The sequence below is a fragment of the Erythrolamprus reginae genome, chromosome 5 (genome assembly GCF_031021105.1).
Source record: "Erythrolamprus reginae isolate rEryReg1 chromosome 5, rEryReg1.hap1, whole genome shotgun sequence".
Taxonomy (NCBI): Eukaryota; Metazoa; Chordata; class Lepidosauria; order Squamata; family Dipsadidae; genus Erythrolamprus; species Erythrolamprus reginae.
Window position 1 is genome coordinate 67,542,555 of NC_091954.1, and position 16,519 is coordinate 67,559,073.

At 41.4% G+C, this 16,519-nt stretch overlaps 1 protein-coding gene across 1 annotated transcript; it reads left to right on the forward strand.

The window, feature by feature from the left end:
- Nucleotides 1-1,802: 1,802 nt before the first annotated feature.
- HOGA1 (4-hydroxy-2-oxoglutarate aldolase 1) lies at nt 1,803-13,161 on the forward strand. Its single transcript, XM_070752924.1, has 7 exons — nt 1,803-2,278; nt 5,084-5,212; nt 5,508-5,635; nt 6,909-7,043; nt 9,193-9,289; nt 10,064-10,197; nt 11,719-13,161. The coding sequence occupies exons 1-7, from the start codon at nt 2,053-2,055 to the stop codon at nt 11,866-11,868; spliced, it is 999 nt and encodes a 332-aa protein (XP_070609025.1). The 5' UTR covers nt 1,803-2,052; the 3' UTR covers nt 11,869-13,161.
- The last annotated feature ends 3,358 nt before the right edge of the window (nt 13,162-16,519 follow it).

A 16,519-nucleotide genomic window follows, 5' to 3' on the forward strand; every position in this document is an offset into this window, starting at 1 on the left:
CCATCCCTGTCCTACTGTTCTATTGTCTTCTATCATTACTTTTTATCATTACTTATCTAATGGTTTATTTGTACAAATTACCATCCTATAATTGTTTGAAAACTACATGAATAAATAAAATAGATAAACTTAGGAGATAGTATCAGACTGGAACAGCTATAAATCTCATAAGAATGGGCAGATGTTTCTACTTTGTAGTGAGAAAAGGCCCTAAAAGCCTAATTTATATCCAAGCAAATAAACCCATTCTCTCAGCAACCTCTTTGTTTAACTGTGGATTATTGAATAAGCCACATTTGTCTAACCCAATTTAGCTAAGCAAAATCAAATAAACCATATTATGATTTACATAGCGCAATTGCCATTTTGCTTTGTCTTTTTTGCCTGTCTTTTATGCCGGTGGTGTGGCTTGTTATGAAAAGTTCTTTATTTTGTTTTCACCCTAACTTTCCCCTCTTCTTCCTCTTCTCCACAACCGCCTTGTTCATGGATGGTACACTGCTCAAAAAAATAAAATAAAAATAAATGGAACACCTAAAAATATAACTTCAAGTAAATCAAACTTCTCTGAAATCAAACTGTCCACTTAGGAAGCAACCCTGATTGACAGTCAATTTCATATGCCGTTGTGCAAATGGAATAGTTGTGCAAATGAAATATTCAATGTGTTACTTGAGGGTTCCCTTTATTTTTTTGAGCATAAGAACATAAGCAGAGCCATGCTGAATCAGGCCAAAGCCCATCGAGTCCAGCATTCTGTGTCACACAATGGCCCACCAATTGTCGATGGGGATTTTGAGCAGAAAGAGAAGGCAAGACCCTCCCTTTCCCTTGACCCCCAACAAATGGTACTCAAGAGAATCCTGCCTGCCTCAACCAACATAGAGACGGCACATGGACATCCGTTTCAATAACCACCAATACACTTGGCATCCATGAATCTGTCTAATCCTGCCTTGAAGCTATCAAGGCTGACAGCTGTCACAACCTCTTCTGGAAGTGAATTCCATAAACCAACGACCTTCTGGGTGAAGAAATATTTCCCTTGATTTGTCCTCACTTTCTTATCTATGAGCTTTAGGGAGTGCCCCCTTGTCCTAGTGTTATGTGATAGAGAAAATAATTTTTCTCTATCCACCTTTTCTAACCCATGCATGATTTTATACACTTCGATCAAGTCACCCCTTAAACGCCGTCTTTCAAGGCTGAAGAGACCAAGGCGTTGCAACCTGGTTTCATAAGGGAGGTGCTCCATTTCCTTGATCATTCTTGTTGCCCTTTTTTGCACCTATAGCAGTATAGCAAAGCCAGTTCTTAAAAGGCTTTCCTTTTGCATACAGCTTAGAAATAGCGCTGAGCCAAGCTGTTTATAAACTCATAAATACACTGCTCAAAAAATAAAATGGTTTTAATTGCTGGGGTTTTATAGATGTTTATTTTAAATATTAGATTTGTTTCACTGTTATACTGTATTGTTTCTATTATTGTTGTGAGCCGCCCCGTGTCTTCGGAGAGGGGCGGCATACAAATCTAATTATTATTATTATTATTAATAATAATAATAATAATAATAATAATAAAGGGGACACTTAAACAACACAATATAACTCCAAGTAAATCAAACTTCTGTGAAATCAAACTGTCCACTTAGGAAGCACCGCTGATTGACAATCAATTTCCCATGCCCTTGTGCAAATGAAATATTCAATGAGACTATTCCTTCAGATCTAGGGTGTGTTCGAGTGTTCCCTCTATTTCTTTGAGCAGGATAGATAAGGAAAGCCGAGACTCGGAGGGAGTTTGGCCTACTTCTGATTAGGAACAGCCCCAGTCTGAAAGTTGGAAAAGAAACGAAGGGAAGGCAAAGCAGCGCTCGCTTCCCTGTTTTCAGGTCTCCTAAAAGGGAGTTCAACCAGTTCAACCGTGTCTGAGCTGGTGTGGCCTGAGTTTTTTCCCCGCCTCGCGGGCGGTCTTGGGGGTCCTTTCCCCCGCCTTCCTCAAGGGATCCCCGGTGCCCCGGAGCGGCGCAGCATTCTCACCGGGAACAGCGGGATGGCCAGGGCGACTCCGCGCTTCCTGCGCCCCTTTTGGCCGCGGGCCCCTTGCGCGGGCCCCGCGGGAGCCGTTCTCGGAAGGTCCTTGGCTGCGGCGCCTGCTCGCCGCCTAGACCTGCGGGGTATCTACCCTCCCCTCGTCACCCCTTTCACGTCTCAAGGCCGCGTAGATTACGCCCGCTTGCAAGAGAATCTGCGCCTCTACGCCGAAATCCCCTTCCGAGGTAGGCTTAGCCCTCTTGAGGGGAGAAGGACCCGCGGGGTCCCTTTTGGGGTAAGGCATCAGGGAAGGGAGGCGAGAGAGTCACCTGGGGCGACCCTGGCTTGGGTGCCACTCTGCCTTACTTGACGTGGTAAGTTCTGTGGAATGGGTTACTTATTTAGCTTTCGTGGCTGAATGTGTCCTATGGACCCTGCGGAAAGAGGGGGGTGGGAATCGTAAGAGTTTCCAGTATGCTTACTTTTGCCTGTCTAAATCTATTAAATTCCCTCAACACTATCAGACTTTTTACTAAATCTGCACTTCTATTTCTACTGGTTTTTTCTCATCATTCCTATCACCCATTTCCTCCCACTTAAGACTGTATGACTGTAACTTGTTGCTTGTATCCTAAGATTTTTATCAATATTGATTGTTTCTTCATTGCTTATTTGACCCCTCTGACAATCATTAAGTGTTGTACCACATAATTCTTGACAAATGTATCTTTTTCTTTTATGTAGGCTGAGAGCATAGGCACACAAGGAATTTATCTTGGTGCCTATGCTCTCAGTGTACATAAGAGAAAAAGATACATTTGTCAAGAATCCGGAGGTACAACACTTAATGATTGTCATAGGGGTCACTAGAGCCCACTATAACAATATTGCCAAAAAGGCACTAAGAGTTGTTAATCTAATCTTATGTAGCTTCTTCTCTGGAAATATTGCAAAACATTTGTTAGACCAATTCTGGAATACAGCTCACCTGTCTGCAACTGCATTGCATCTCAGACATTAATACAATCAAGAGAGTCCAGAAATTTTCACAAGAAGAGTCCTTCACTCCTCCACTTGTAACAAAATACCTTATACCACCACACTTGAAATACTGGGATTAGACAATTTACAACTACCTCACCTCCAATCTGATCTAAATGCAGTTCATAAAATCATATACTAAAATGTCCTTCCTGTTAATGACTATTTCACCTTCAACCACAGCAATACACAAGCACGTAATAGATTCAAACTATAGTAAATGTAAATTGCTCCAAACCTGACTGCAGAAAATACGACTTCAGCAATAGAGTGATCAAATGCCTGGAATGCACTACCTGACTGTGGTTTCTTCCCCAAACCCCAAAAACTTTAATCTTAGACTGTCTACAATTGACCGCTCCCCGTTTCTAAGAGGTCTGTAAGGGGCGTGCATAAGCGCACCACTGTGCCTACCATCCTGGACTTATTTATTTTATTTATTTATTTATTGGATTTGTATGCCGCCCCTCTCCAAAGACTCGGGGCGGCTAACAGCAATAATAAAACAGCATATAATAATAATCCAATACTAAAAACAATTAACAACCCATTATAATAACAACCAAAAACCAAAAACGTACTGTCCTATTGTCATTTTTTATCGTTACTTTTTACTTATGTTATATTTATACAAACTACTAATATCCTATACATGTTTGACAAATGAACAAATAAAAACTAAATGATATTATCTAACCATCTCATCCTTACCCTTTTCTCTTTGACCCATTTTTTCTAGTGGTGTTAGCTTAAGAAAGATTAGGGGGAAAAGAAATGTTAGTGTTTTCAAAAGTATAGGAAGGAGAACACAGCCAAATTATTTTGTCTTCAAGGACACACATAGTTGCCCACCCAGACTTTGAACCTAGCCTACTGTAAATGGGAAATTGAGGAATGTGCACTGTATAGCAGATTTTTCCTATCCCTGAGTAATGTTCTACTAACATTAACTAGCAGAGAACCATATTATATCAATAACAGCTTGTGTGCTTCTTTTTTATTATTTTTATGTTATTGATTTTCTATTAAATACATTCCTTAGTGCTTAATAAACATCGTGTTGTCTGGGCATTTAATTTGCTTAATGATACTTATTTTTTAATTATTATTTAATTGGATTTGTATGCCGCCCCTCTCCGTGGACTCGGAGCAGCTCACGTCATATAAAAAGAGACAATAGTAAAATCAATCCAATTAATACATAAAAACAATTCTTAAAAATCTACTATAAAAACTTCCATTAACATTCATTCAACAATCATACTAAAAACATTCGTTGGTCAGGGGAAAGATCTAATAACCCCAGGCCTGATGACAAAGATGAGTTTTTAAGCTCTTTCGGAAGGCAAGGAGGGTGGGGGCAGTACAAATTTCCAGGGGGGAGCTGATTCCAGAGGGCCAGGGCCGCCACAGAGAAGGCTCTTCCCCTAGGTCCTGCCAGCCGACATTGTTTGGTCGATGGGACCCTAAGGAGACACACTCTGTGGGACCTTACTGGTTGCTGGGATTCGTGCAGCAGAAGGCAGTCTCAGAGATAGTCTGGTCCTATGCCATGTAGGGCTTTATAGATCATAACCAACATTTTGAATTATGTCCGGAAACAGATCGGCAGCCAATGTAGTCCGCAAAGTGATGATGACATATGGGCATATCTTGGAAGGTCCAAAACCGCTTCCACGTCTGCATTTTGGACGATCTGAAGTTTCCAAACACTCTTCAAAGGTAGCCCCACATAGAGAGCATTGCAGTAGTCGAACCTCGAGGTGATAAGGGCATGAGTGACCATGAGCAACTGGTGTAGTATTGGATTATTGTTATATGCTGTTTTATTACTGTTGTTAGCCACCCCGATTCTGCAGAGAGGGGCGGCATACAAATCCAATAAATAATAATAATAATAATAATAATAATAATAATAATAATAATCATCATCATCATCATCATCATCGGGATGTTTCGCTTGATGGGACCATGAATAGCTACTCAATGTTACCTTCTTGTTTCTCTAGGTTTTGTAGTACATGGCTCCAACGGAGAAGCTCCCTACTTGACACAGGAGGAAAGCCTGGAGGTAGTGACGCGGGTGCACCACGCTTTGCCTAAGGAAAAGCTTCTGCTGGTTGGATCAGGATGTGAATGTGAGCAATAAAAGGTGGTATAGAGCAGTGTTTCCCAACCTTGGCAACTTGAAGATATTTGGACTTCAACTCCCAGAATTCCACAGCCAGCATTTGCTGGCTGGGGAATTCTGGGAGTTGAAGTCCAAATATCTTCAAGTTGCCAAGGTTGGGAAACACTGAACTAGACGAGTTGGCCACTAGCTAACCATACCTTTTCTATAAGGATTCTATGTCTAGTGCCTTATTTGACCCTCAAAAAGCTCCTAATACCCCAAGAGCTGTCCTTTAAGTCACTTAACGTTTCTTCCCTTAGCAACTCACTGCACCATTGAGAAAACGAAGCAAATGGCTGGCAAGGGTGCTGATGCTGCTCTTGTGGTGACTCCTTGCTACTTCCGTGGAAGCATGACCACTGCTGCCTTGATCCATCATTACACCCAGGTAAAGGAGTAGGTCAGGATATTCTCTGATTTATAAGAACATAAGCAGAGCCATGCTGAGTCAGGCCTAAGCCCATCGAGTCCAGCATTCTGTGTCACACAGTGGCCCACCAATTGTCCATGGGATCTTATATTTTCCCCCCCTTATATTTATTAGAGATGACTGAAGTACCGTATTTTTCGGAGTATAAGAGAAACTTTTTTCCTCGCTAAAAGTGGCTGATAGCTTGGGTGTATCTTATACAGTGGTACCTCAACATACGAGTTTAATTCGTTCCAGACCCGAGCTCGTAAGTTGATCAATTCGCATCTCGAACGAATGCCTTTAGACTTTGTTTTTCATGCCGAGATAACCGGAAGCAAGGAGATTCTTGCGCCACCTAGTGGAAGCTCGGCTCGTATCCCAAATCTGAGCTCGGGTGTCGAACAGAAATTTCGCTTGCGTCGCGGCTCGTAACTTGGAATACTCGCATGTGGAGCAGCTTGTATCTAGGGGTAGTACTGTACTCTGAATGTAGCTTTCCCCCCTTTTTTTAGCCCTAACTAGCAGCTATCCCTCTTCCCAGATCTTACCTTGCAGGCTGTTTCATTGTTTCTCTCTGTGAAAAACGTTTCCCAAACCCTGTCTTTGTATTTTTTTTTCCATTTTTTAGTTGCTCTGAATTTTTCTTTCTAGCCCTAACCAGGTGCTAACAGTGTTCCCAGCTCTTACCAGGTTCCAAGCTCTTTCATTGTTATTCTCTGCAAAGAAGAATGTTTTCCAAGCCCTAAGTCTTTGCAGGGTTTTTTCCACTGCTCTACTTGCTCTGAATGTTTCTTTCCAGCTGCTAATGATGTTCCCAGCTCTTACTGACTTGCAAGGATTTTTCAACTGCTTGTGAAATTCTCATTGTCTTGAGAATTAATAAAGTATGTATGTTCCTCTGAAAGACTCAGACATCATCCAGAAGTTGGCATCAAAGTGTAGTGTTTATTTTGACAGCTGAGAGAAATTCTTTTAATAATTATATTTAGTCAAATAATTCAATATAGCTTTTATTTTAGCCCTAGCAATTGTTTAAATGCAGCCCTTTAGCATACCAACCAAAGTGTAAGTGTAAGCTTCTCTTTAAAAACAGAGAATATGGTACCCATCCACCATCCTGTCTCTGTAATAATTGGAGATTGCCTTGTATTGCCTAGATGCAGAAGATTGATATTGAAAGAGTAGTTTGTAGTTCACTGGTAGATTGTTTCCCTACGTGCCCACATGTTTTACTACTTTATGTTCCCAGGTGGCTGATGCATCTCCAATCCCTGTGATACTGTACAGTGTTCCAGCCAACACAGGTTTGGAACTGCCCAATGAGGCAGTAATCAGCCTCGCGCAACATCCTAACATAGTGGGGATCAAGGACAGTGATGGCAATGTGAGTGAAATGTGACAACCAGGTGCTGCACTAATGAGATCCCCTCAGGGGATTCTTAATCTTTCTTGGTGATATGAGAATCTACCTATTGGGCATCTTTTGATGTTAAGGAATGAAATCCGTTGTACACATTTTCTCTTAAGAGACCTTCAGATCTGTGAATTGTTCTTTTCTTCTATGAAGAATTAATGTTTAAGCTGTTGGAGAAAATACTTTTAAAACATTTTTAGCACAGACTGGTGGCAGTTTTTTCATATATTTGATGATCAGTTGAACATTAAACTAACAGTAGAACAACAAAGCAGGTATTTCGTTAAAGTTCACTGTTTTATAAAGGACAGTATACCATATGTGTTCTGTCGGGCTCTCTGGTAGACTCCTCCCAAAAATTCACAGGTACAAATTTCAGATACACACACGTTTGAAAATTCAAAACAATGTTCTTTATAATGAAAGTTCACTTAACCTAAGCCCTCTTGGTATAGCAAAGAGCACTCGTCTCCAAACAAACTGGTAATTTGTACTAGTCCCTTATCAGTTCTGTGATACTTAGCTTGCAGCTGTGAGGCAATTCACAGTCCTTCTTCTTTCACAAAGTGAAACACACTTTGCTCTGGTTTAGTTTCAAAGCGGGGGAAAATCAGCACACAAAGTCAAAGTCAGTAAAGCAGTCACGAAATACAAAGATCAGATAATCCTCCACAATGGCCAAACCCACAGGCTGCTATTTATAGCAGCCTCACTAATTACCACAGCTCCACCCAACCACAGGTGGCCTCATTTTCTTTGATAATAATCTCTCAGTTGTTGTTGCCTATGCATCGCTCTCTGCATGTGTGGCTGTATCATTAACTCTTGTTCTGAATCCAAGGAGGGGCTAGATAATTGATCTCCTTCTGAGCTGTCTGCCACACTCTCCTCCTCCCTGTCACTCATGTCTTCTTGGTCAGAGGAGCATTCATCATCAGATTCCACCGGGGGCAAAACAGGCCTGCAGCATGTGGATGTCTCCCCCACATCCACAGTCCTTGGGGCAGGAGCTGGGCCAGAGCTAACCACAACACATATGTAGATTGTGAAGATTCAAGTTCAGATCTCTGTTTCACCCAAAAGCTCACTTGGTGATAACAGACAAATTTTATTTTACTTATGGGTGAGAATAAACATAGTAATCCCCATGCTGAGTATATTGAATAAGAAATAATATAAATGGGAAAGATGAAAAAAAGCTAACATTTCTGGGGTAATTATAGTTATTTCTGAACAACCAGTATAGGATGGAATCCCAACTATGTTTTTCCTACTGTAGCTGGTCTGCCATGTGAGAACATCTATTTCTCTTCAAGCACAGCTGTATAGAAGCATTTCAAAGAGCTTCAAATTTTTATTTTCCAAACATCATTCCAAACATAGGGGAAATTTTGCAATCTAAAATTGTAGTACAAACAGGCCTGTCTAGGCGCATGAAACAGGAGACCGTGAGTTTCCTTAGCTGTCTTTTAAATATCAAGACCTTTGTAAAACAAAGTGGAAAATATGAAATTTTAAAAAGAGAACAAACCTTAGATTGGCTTTCTCCAGATGTTTTGCCTCTAATTCCCATTACCACTTTGGATATGCAGATTGGAGCTGCTGGGATTTTGAGGAAAAACATCTGAAGAGATCCATAGTGGAAAAGGTTGCTTTAGCAAAAACAAGTGACATGAACAGGCAATTTTAAAAAGTTCATTAATGTTGTGGTTAGCTCTGACCCAGCTCCTGCCCCAAGGACTGTGGATGTGGGGGAGACATCCACATGCTGCAGGCCTGTTTTGCCCCCGGTGGAATCTGCTGATGAAGGCTCCTCTGACCAAGAAGACATGAGTGACAGGGAGGAGGAGAGTGGGGCAGACAGCTTGTTTTGAATTTTCAAACGTGTGTGTGTGTGTCTGAAATTTGTACCTGTGAATTTTTGGGAGGAGTCTACTAGAGAGCCTGACTGAACAATTAAGATGCCTTGTGTTTATGTCTTCCTTAGCACATGTGTTTATCACCATGAGTATCACCATGAGTATCACCATGAGCATCCTGTGTTTTTGCTAACGGCACCTTTTGGCCTTTAGGTGATCAGTGCTATCTCTTGCTATCAAACCAACCTATCTTTTACCAGATTACACGCCTGGGGCTCCTTGTCCACAAGACGCAGAATGAAGACTTCCAGGTACTGGCAGGATCAGCTGGTTTTTTGCTAGCCAGCTATATTGTAGGTAGGTTGTAGGGTAAGTATTTCAGGAAATGGGGAAGCAACGCAGAATAGGAAAGCAGCTATTGTGATATTTTTCAAAATATTTAATAATTGTATGATAATGCACATAATTGTACATAAGAAGCAATTATTAAGTTAGTATTATCTAGAACAGTGATGGTGAACCTTTTCTCCTCGGGTGCTGAAAGAGCGTGGGCATGGCCCCACCCATAATTCAATGCTTGGGGAGGGTGAAAACAGCTTCCTCCGCCCCCTGGAGGCTGGAAACGGCCTATTTCTCAACTTCTGGTGGGCCTAGTACTGTACAGTGTTTCCCAACCTTGGCAACTTGAAGATATTTAGACTTCAACTCCCAGAATTCCCCAGCCAGTGTATGCTGGCTGGGGAATTCTGGGAGTTGAAGTCCAGATATCTTCAAATTGCCAAGGTGGGGAAACACTGGCCTAGTAGACTCATGTTTTGCCCTCTCCAGGCTCCAAAGGCATCCATGGAACCGGGGTAGGGTAAAAAATCCCTCCTCCATCCCCTGAAGGCTCTCTGGAAGCCAAAAACGCCCTCCCAGAGCCTCGCTGCAAGGCAAAAAATCAGCTGGCCAGCAGACACATGCACGTTGGAGCTGAGCTAAAGCAATGGCTTGCGTACCAGCAGATATTGCCATAGGTTCGCCATCACTGCTCTAGAATAATGCAAGAAAGGCTGTTGGGGTGGATGAAGTATATTTGGGAAGATGAATAGTTTATAAGCTATTTCTGTTGACTCTGAACTCTATTGTAAGGTGCTACAGGAGGAGTCTGTGCCCTTGCCAATGTATTAGGCAATCCTGTCTGTCACCTTGATGATCTTTGCCGTGCTGGAAAGTGGGACGAAGCCCGTGAACTGCAGCTCCGATTGATTGAGCCAAACATTGCAGTAAGAGCTGTTAAATTTGGGGGAACTTAAACATTCTAAAGTGGAACTATCCTTGCTGGCAAGTTTTGGGGGGAAATATTTTTGTGGCATTCCCGCAGCCAGGAATAAGCCTGATGTCCAATCCTGTCCACTTGTCAAAATATATATATTTTTGAGCTGGAGGTGTGTGCCCCATACTGTCAAATACAATGATAAAGCGATTCTGCTTTAATGTATTAATCTCCTGCTTTCATTTCTGTAGTTTGAACTTACAGCATTTAAAATTTCTATTTTGATTTTTTTTAAAAAAAATCCCACACTTTTACAAGAAAAAACCACAAAATTTGAATAGCCTGTGCTTCATTCACATGGTATGTTTCTAAAATGAGTCTCTCTACCCTCCCAAATTTTTTACAGTTAGGAATTTTGAAATACTACTTTCAGATTTATTTTAGGCACAATATTTTTTTAAAAAAATAGCCAGGACTTTGAATTTAAAATCCTGGCTATTTTAATTTTAATTAACCTTTATTAATTTTCCCAGTCTTTCTGTTTTTCATAGTTCAGTGCTAAAATATGCTGTCTGTGTCTAAGGTGCCAAAACAAATTTGTGATATCTCTTGTTAAAATATATTGGACAGAAACATTGGGAATTAACTTTGTGTCTGTCAGTTAATGTAGTAAATTTAAACCATTGGCCTGAATTAGTAGTAGATTTATACTAACTCCAGAATAGATCTTATGTTACCTAAGTAAAAGAAAACATTTCCCTTAAAAATAATAATCTACATTGTTTCAAAGAGGTTACATTGACTCAAAATGTTAATGATGCAGATACAAATTCCTTAGTTACGTTTAGGAAAAATTGCAAAGAAATAATTGTCTGTCATTACCAATCCTTAGATAGTACATATCTTCAGTCTGTGGCACTTATTTATTTAATTTATTTTATTTTATTTATTTATTTTGTCCAATACACAATGAGGGTTTTAGTGGGTATATATCTATATACACATAGTAAAATACATGATGAAGGTCATAGAGGAGATACTCATAGAAAAATATATTTAAGAAATAATAGAAAAGAAGATATAGTAATAGAACATATCAATGAAAGAATAGAAGAGGAGATATAGGAATAGAAGAAAGGAATAGGAGATATAGGAGAGCAATAGGACAGGGCACGGAAGGCACTCTAGTGCGCTTGTACTCGCCCCTTACTGACCTCTTAGGAATTTGGATAGGTCAACCATAGATAATCTAAGGGTAAAGTGTTTGGGGTTTGGGGATGACACTATGGAGTCTGGTAATGAGTTCCATGCTTCGACAACTCGGTTACTGAAGTCATATTTTGTACAGTCAAGTTTGGAGCGGTTAATATTAAGTTTAAATCTGTTGTGTGCTCTTGTGTTGTTGTGGTTGAAGCTGATAACTTTCTCTTATCAAAGTGGTGCTTGTACGAAAAGAAATTTGTAAACAGTTATTCTGCAATATTAGTCTGATAGTAGCTTTTAGAATTTTATATTGTTTGTGTTCCAACAGGTCACCCGGAAATTTGGGGTCCCAGGTCTCAAGCAGGCGATGGAGTGGTTTGGCTATAAAGGAGGCTTTTGCCGTGCCCCTTTGCTCCCATTAACTGACATACAAGTAATGGAATTGCGGCGTGATTTCACCTCCAACGGCTGGCTCTGAAAAGACAAAGGAGTTCTGGCAATGCCTGGAATCTCGCCGCAGCCAATTACTGTCTAATCGAGAAAGGCTCGCATGTCTTGCAATCTACTTAAATGCATGCAGCTCATTCAACTCAGAGTGTACTTATTGGAGCATTGCTATAGCAACAAAACAATGGAGTAAAATCTTCAGCATGGAGCTTTAGATGAGAAAAACGCTGTATCTGCATCTCAGGGATGCAGGCCAAACTAGACTAGGCGGCCAACATTCCTTTGCCACTTAAAACATCTCGATTTTTACATAGCACACCTATGTCTCTAGGACAGTGATTTTCAACCTTTTTTGAGCCGTGGCACATTTTTTACATTTACAAAACCCTGGGGCACATTGAGCGGGGGGAGGGTGGGGGCTAAAAAAAGTTTGGACAAAAAAATTCTCTCTCTCTCTCTTCCTCCCTTTCGCTCTATTTCTCTCTCCCTCCCTCTTTCTCTCCCTTCTTTCTCTCTCCATCCCTCTTTCTTTCTCTTCCTTCCTCTCTTTTTTGCTCTCTTTCTCCCTCCCTCCCTCCCTACCTCCCTCTATGTCTTTCTCTCTCCTTCCCTCCCTCTTTCTCTCTATTGCTTTCTCTCTCTCTCTCTCTCTCTTGCTTTCTCTCTCTCTTGTTCTCTTTCTCTCTCTCGCTCTTTCTCTCTCTTGCTTTCTCTCTCTCTCTCTTTCTTTCTCTGAGCTTCGCGGCACACCTGACCATGTCTCACGGCACACTAGTGTGCTGCGGCACACTGGTTGAAAAACACTGCTCTAGGATATGATTTTGTCTATCTTACAATCTTTTCAGCATTTTTCCTACACCCTGGAATCCTAGAATGGTGAAAGGTTAATTCTCTAGGTTCAGAAAGCAAATGTGCGTAATCTTAATGTCCTATGCAAAAGATGACATTTCAATCATTTTTTATTATTTACTAGGTCAAAATACCATTTGCACTTCTTCCTCATGTGCAGTAAATATGAATTTGTTGAATAGTTGTATGATCCACTGAAAAATAGAACATTTTTGAGATGGTATAAGAATGTGCAATTAGTGAATGATTATGTGCCATCAAGTCATTTTTGACTTTTAGTAATTACATAGATTTTCTCCATTACAATCTATCCCTAACCTGTTATCTCTGGTATTCATTTATGGTATTCACTGAGGCTAGATCAGCACAATTTAAGCATTTTTAAATTTCATAAAACACTGCTGCATAGTCTTGCTCATAGTCCTCAAGGGCAGGAGTGTTATACTATGACATAAAAATCCAATCTTCAAGATAATTATACTTCCCTTATTGTCCTTTTTCTGCTGTCTAATAATGGTGCATTATATTTGGAAAAAGAAATGGAGAACCATTCAATAGTTTTGTTGATGACTATATTTTAGCTAAAGCTAAAGCACACTAAGGCTAATTGATGGTACAACTTATTGCTGTACACCCAGATCCAAAATGACTAGAAGTGGATAATTGTGCCTATATAGTCACAGCCCCAATAACTATATGACTGGAGGTCAGTTAGACTGGAGCATCAGATTTAATCAAGCCGTTTCTTTTATACAATTCCAGCAGCATATATAGCAACAAAATTGTTATGGAAAATCTCTTCTTTAAGGGGTAAAAGTTGGGGAGTAATTGAAGCTATAAATAAGAAAATGCATTGCTTCCTTACAAGTAAAGTTTAGTTGAACCAGTTAATGGAAGCTAACTAATTGCGTCAAAATTTTCTTTAAAAATGTAGATATGAAAAAAGTGAAGGACTTAATATTTTGCCAGCATAGTAGGCAGTTGCAAATACAAAGACCAATATCAGATGAAGATTGCTCGGGGGAGGAATTTGGACAGTTGTGGGCCCAAGGAGCAAAGGAAAAATGGAAAGTAATATAATCAAATAACATCAGACAATATTAGAGTAGCTTTATAATTAGCTAAGACTCATTGGTAGCATTCCACACATTCTGCTAAGCTACGAATTAATCTTAATTTTTTGATAAATTACAGCAGCTGGATTCATACATTTGCTCAGTCACAAGTAGTGTTGGGCGAACCGAACTTGCATAGTTTGGGTCCATGCCAAACTTTGCGGGGTTCGGCATACCGAACCTGGACTTTTTCAGAAGTCCGTGTTCAGGTTTGGCGTTCGCTCGAACACCGTGGTGGGCAGGAGGGGGAGGCGGGGAGGGCTCTGAGGCTCAAGCCGCCAACTCGGCTGGGAGGGCAGGAGGGGAAACTCCAGACCCGGAGCCTGACCCTCCCTCCAGCACTTCGCCTTCCACTGGGCCAGAGGGGTGGGGAGGCAGGTTCTGCCAGCTGGCTATTCAGGATCCCGGCCGGCAGCTTCAAGTGGACGGTGGGTGGGAGGGAGAGGTGGGGAGGGCTCTGACTCAGAGCCCTTCCCCCCTCCCCTCCCACCTACTGCCCACTTGAAGCTGCCGGCCAGGATCCTGAAGTGATCGGGGGGAGGTGTCGGGCTCCATCAAGTGGGCAATGGCTGGGAGCCGCCGAAACGAGAGAAAACTAGGGGCAGGGATTTTTGGCGGCTCCCGACCATTGCCCGCTTGATGGAGCCTGACACCCCACCCTCCAGTGTTTCACCTCCCGCTGGGCCAGAGCAGTGATGAGGCAGGTTCTGCCAGGCCAGCTTTTGAGGATCCTGGTGGGCAGCTTCAAGCGGGCGATGGCCAGGAGCCACTGAAAATCCCTGCCCCTAGTTCTCATTTCAGTGGCTCCCGGCCATCGCGCGCTTGAAGCTGCCCACCAGGATCCTCAAAAGCCGGCCCAGCAGAACCTGCCTCCTGAGCCCTTTTGCCCAGTGGGAGGTGAAGTGCTGGGGTGGAGGTATCAGGCTCCATTAAGCGGGCGATGGCCGGGAGAGAAAGAACTAGGGGCAAGGATTTTCGGCGACTCCCGGCCATCGCCCGTTTGATGGAGCCTGACACCCCCCCTCCAGCGCTTTGCCTCCTACTGGGCCAGAGGTGTTGGGGTTCGGGTTTGGCGAACCTACCAGAACTCCGACGTCAAGTTCGTCCGAACCTGCCGAACCCGAGCTTCAACGGGTTTGCCCAACACTAGTCACAAGCAAACAAAACAATGTCTTGGCTGTTGTTTGAATCTACCATTTAAAGTAAATTCATATATTCAAAGATGGTCCATTTAAGAGATAATAATTATCTGCATAATAATTAATAATCAAGTAGTTGATGCATGGAACTCACTATCGGACTCTGTAGTATCATCTCCTAACCCCGAAAACTTTACCCTTAGATTATCCACTCTTGACCTCTCCCAATTCCTAAGAGGTCAGTAAGGGGCATGCATAAGTGTACCAACGTGCCTTCCGTCTCCTGTCCTAATGTTTCTAAAAAATTTTTTACTAGTATAATATATATTAATATTAGTATAGCTTTACATACCCCCAATATGTAGTTGACAAAACAAATAAAAAATAAATAAATAAAATAAATTGAATGAGGCTAATCCACCTGCCTCGGTACCCGAGAAAAATAATACCACAAAGTCGAGCTTCAACAACTCTTTATTTGGCCAAGGCCCTTAGATGGGCAAAGACACAAAGGCACAAGGGTAGCATTGACACACAGACATTCAGTGTGGAGATAGGCTGGTTACAAGGGCTCCAGCATGGCACTTAGGAACACACATTACGTGGGTCAATGCTTGACTAAGAACACCCCCCTGTTTTTAAACAATCCCATGTTTAATTTTAGTGCACAGAAACATAAAATGGTTGACAGATAATAGACTTATTCTTTATTGACCCATTTTAACTCAATTGTTTACCCCACTGAGGGATTTACTATCGTATCTAGAAAATCTAACTTCTACTCCGCCAACCTGGTATTTTCATTCATCCTGCATCTCTTAGCAAGGAACCAGTTATCCCTTCCATAACATTGCCCATCTGTTTGTACTATATATTAAGAATGCCCTGCAATCTCCATGTTTATAAATTTTTATAAGATGTTGTGCTAGGTTCCAGTGTTACTTAATGCGTTTTCTACAATGGTGTTTCTCAACCTTGGCTCCTTTCTGATGACTTCTGGGAGTTGAAAGCCACACGTTGTATAAGGTAGAGAAACACTGTTCTATAAAGATGTACAGTATGGCATTAGCTGGGAACAGCTGTCTCTTTAGCTTTACAGCATTGTATAAAAGAAGCTCTTGCTCATTTTGGATACATATAGGGCTATGCATGCCATCATTCTATGATATTATAATACATTGGACTAGTGATCAGCATCCTGAGATTCATTTTTATTTTAAAGCAAATGTCTAGCCATTAAGGCAGCAAAGTCAGGCTTGAAACATTAATGGAATGTGTGATAAAATTTCAGAAGCCAAAAGAGGGAAGTGTGGGTGGAGACTAGGAGTATTTGTGTGCAAAGAACTTCCAGTTTTGAAGTAGGAAGGAATTTGCAACACTTTGCCTTGTCCTATGACTAGCAGAGGCAAGGCTTTAAAATAAATAAATAATGATAGTCCCTTTATAACATTTGTAAAACGACACAGCTATATGTATATGGCACTATGGTAGATGAAAACCATGTAACATCTCTGGAGCTTAGTGACTCTCTTCCTCCTATGGCCCTTACTTAATTGACCATCATCTCATGTAAGGAAGG

What these genes read in the sequence shown, in the direction of transcription:
- HOGA1 (XM_070752924.1), top strand. Translation starts at nt 2,053, where the DNA reads ATGGCCAGGGCGACTCCGCGCTTCCTGCGCCCCTTTTGGCCGCGGGCC. An exon ending in TGATCCATCATTACACCCAG is followed by an intron (nt 5,636 to 6,908) that starts GTAAAGGAGTAG and finishes TTATGTTCCCAG; the next exon opens with GTGGCTGATGCATCTCCAAT. An exon ending in GCTAGCCAGCTATATTGTAG is followed by an intron (nt 9,290 to 10,063) that starts GTAGGTTGTAGG and finishes CTCTATTGTAAG; the next exon opens with GTGCTACAGGAGGAGTCTGT.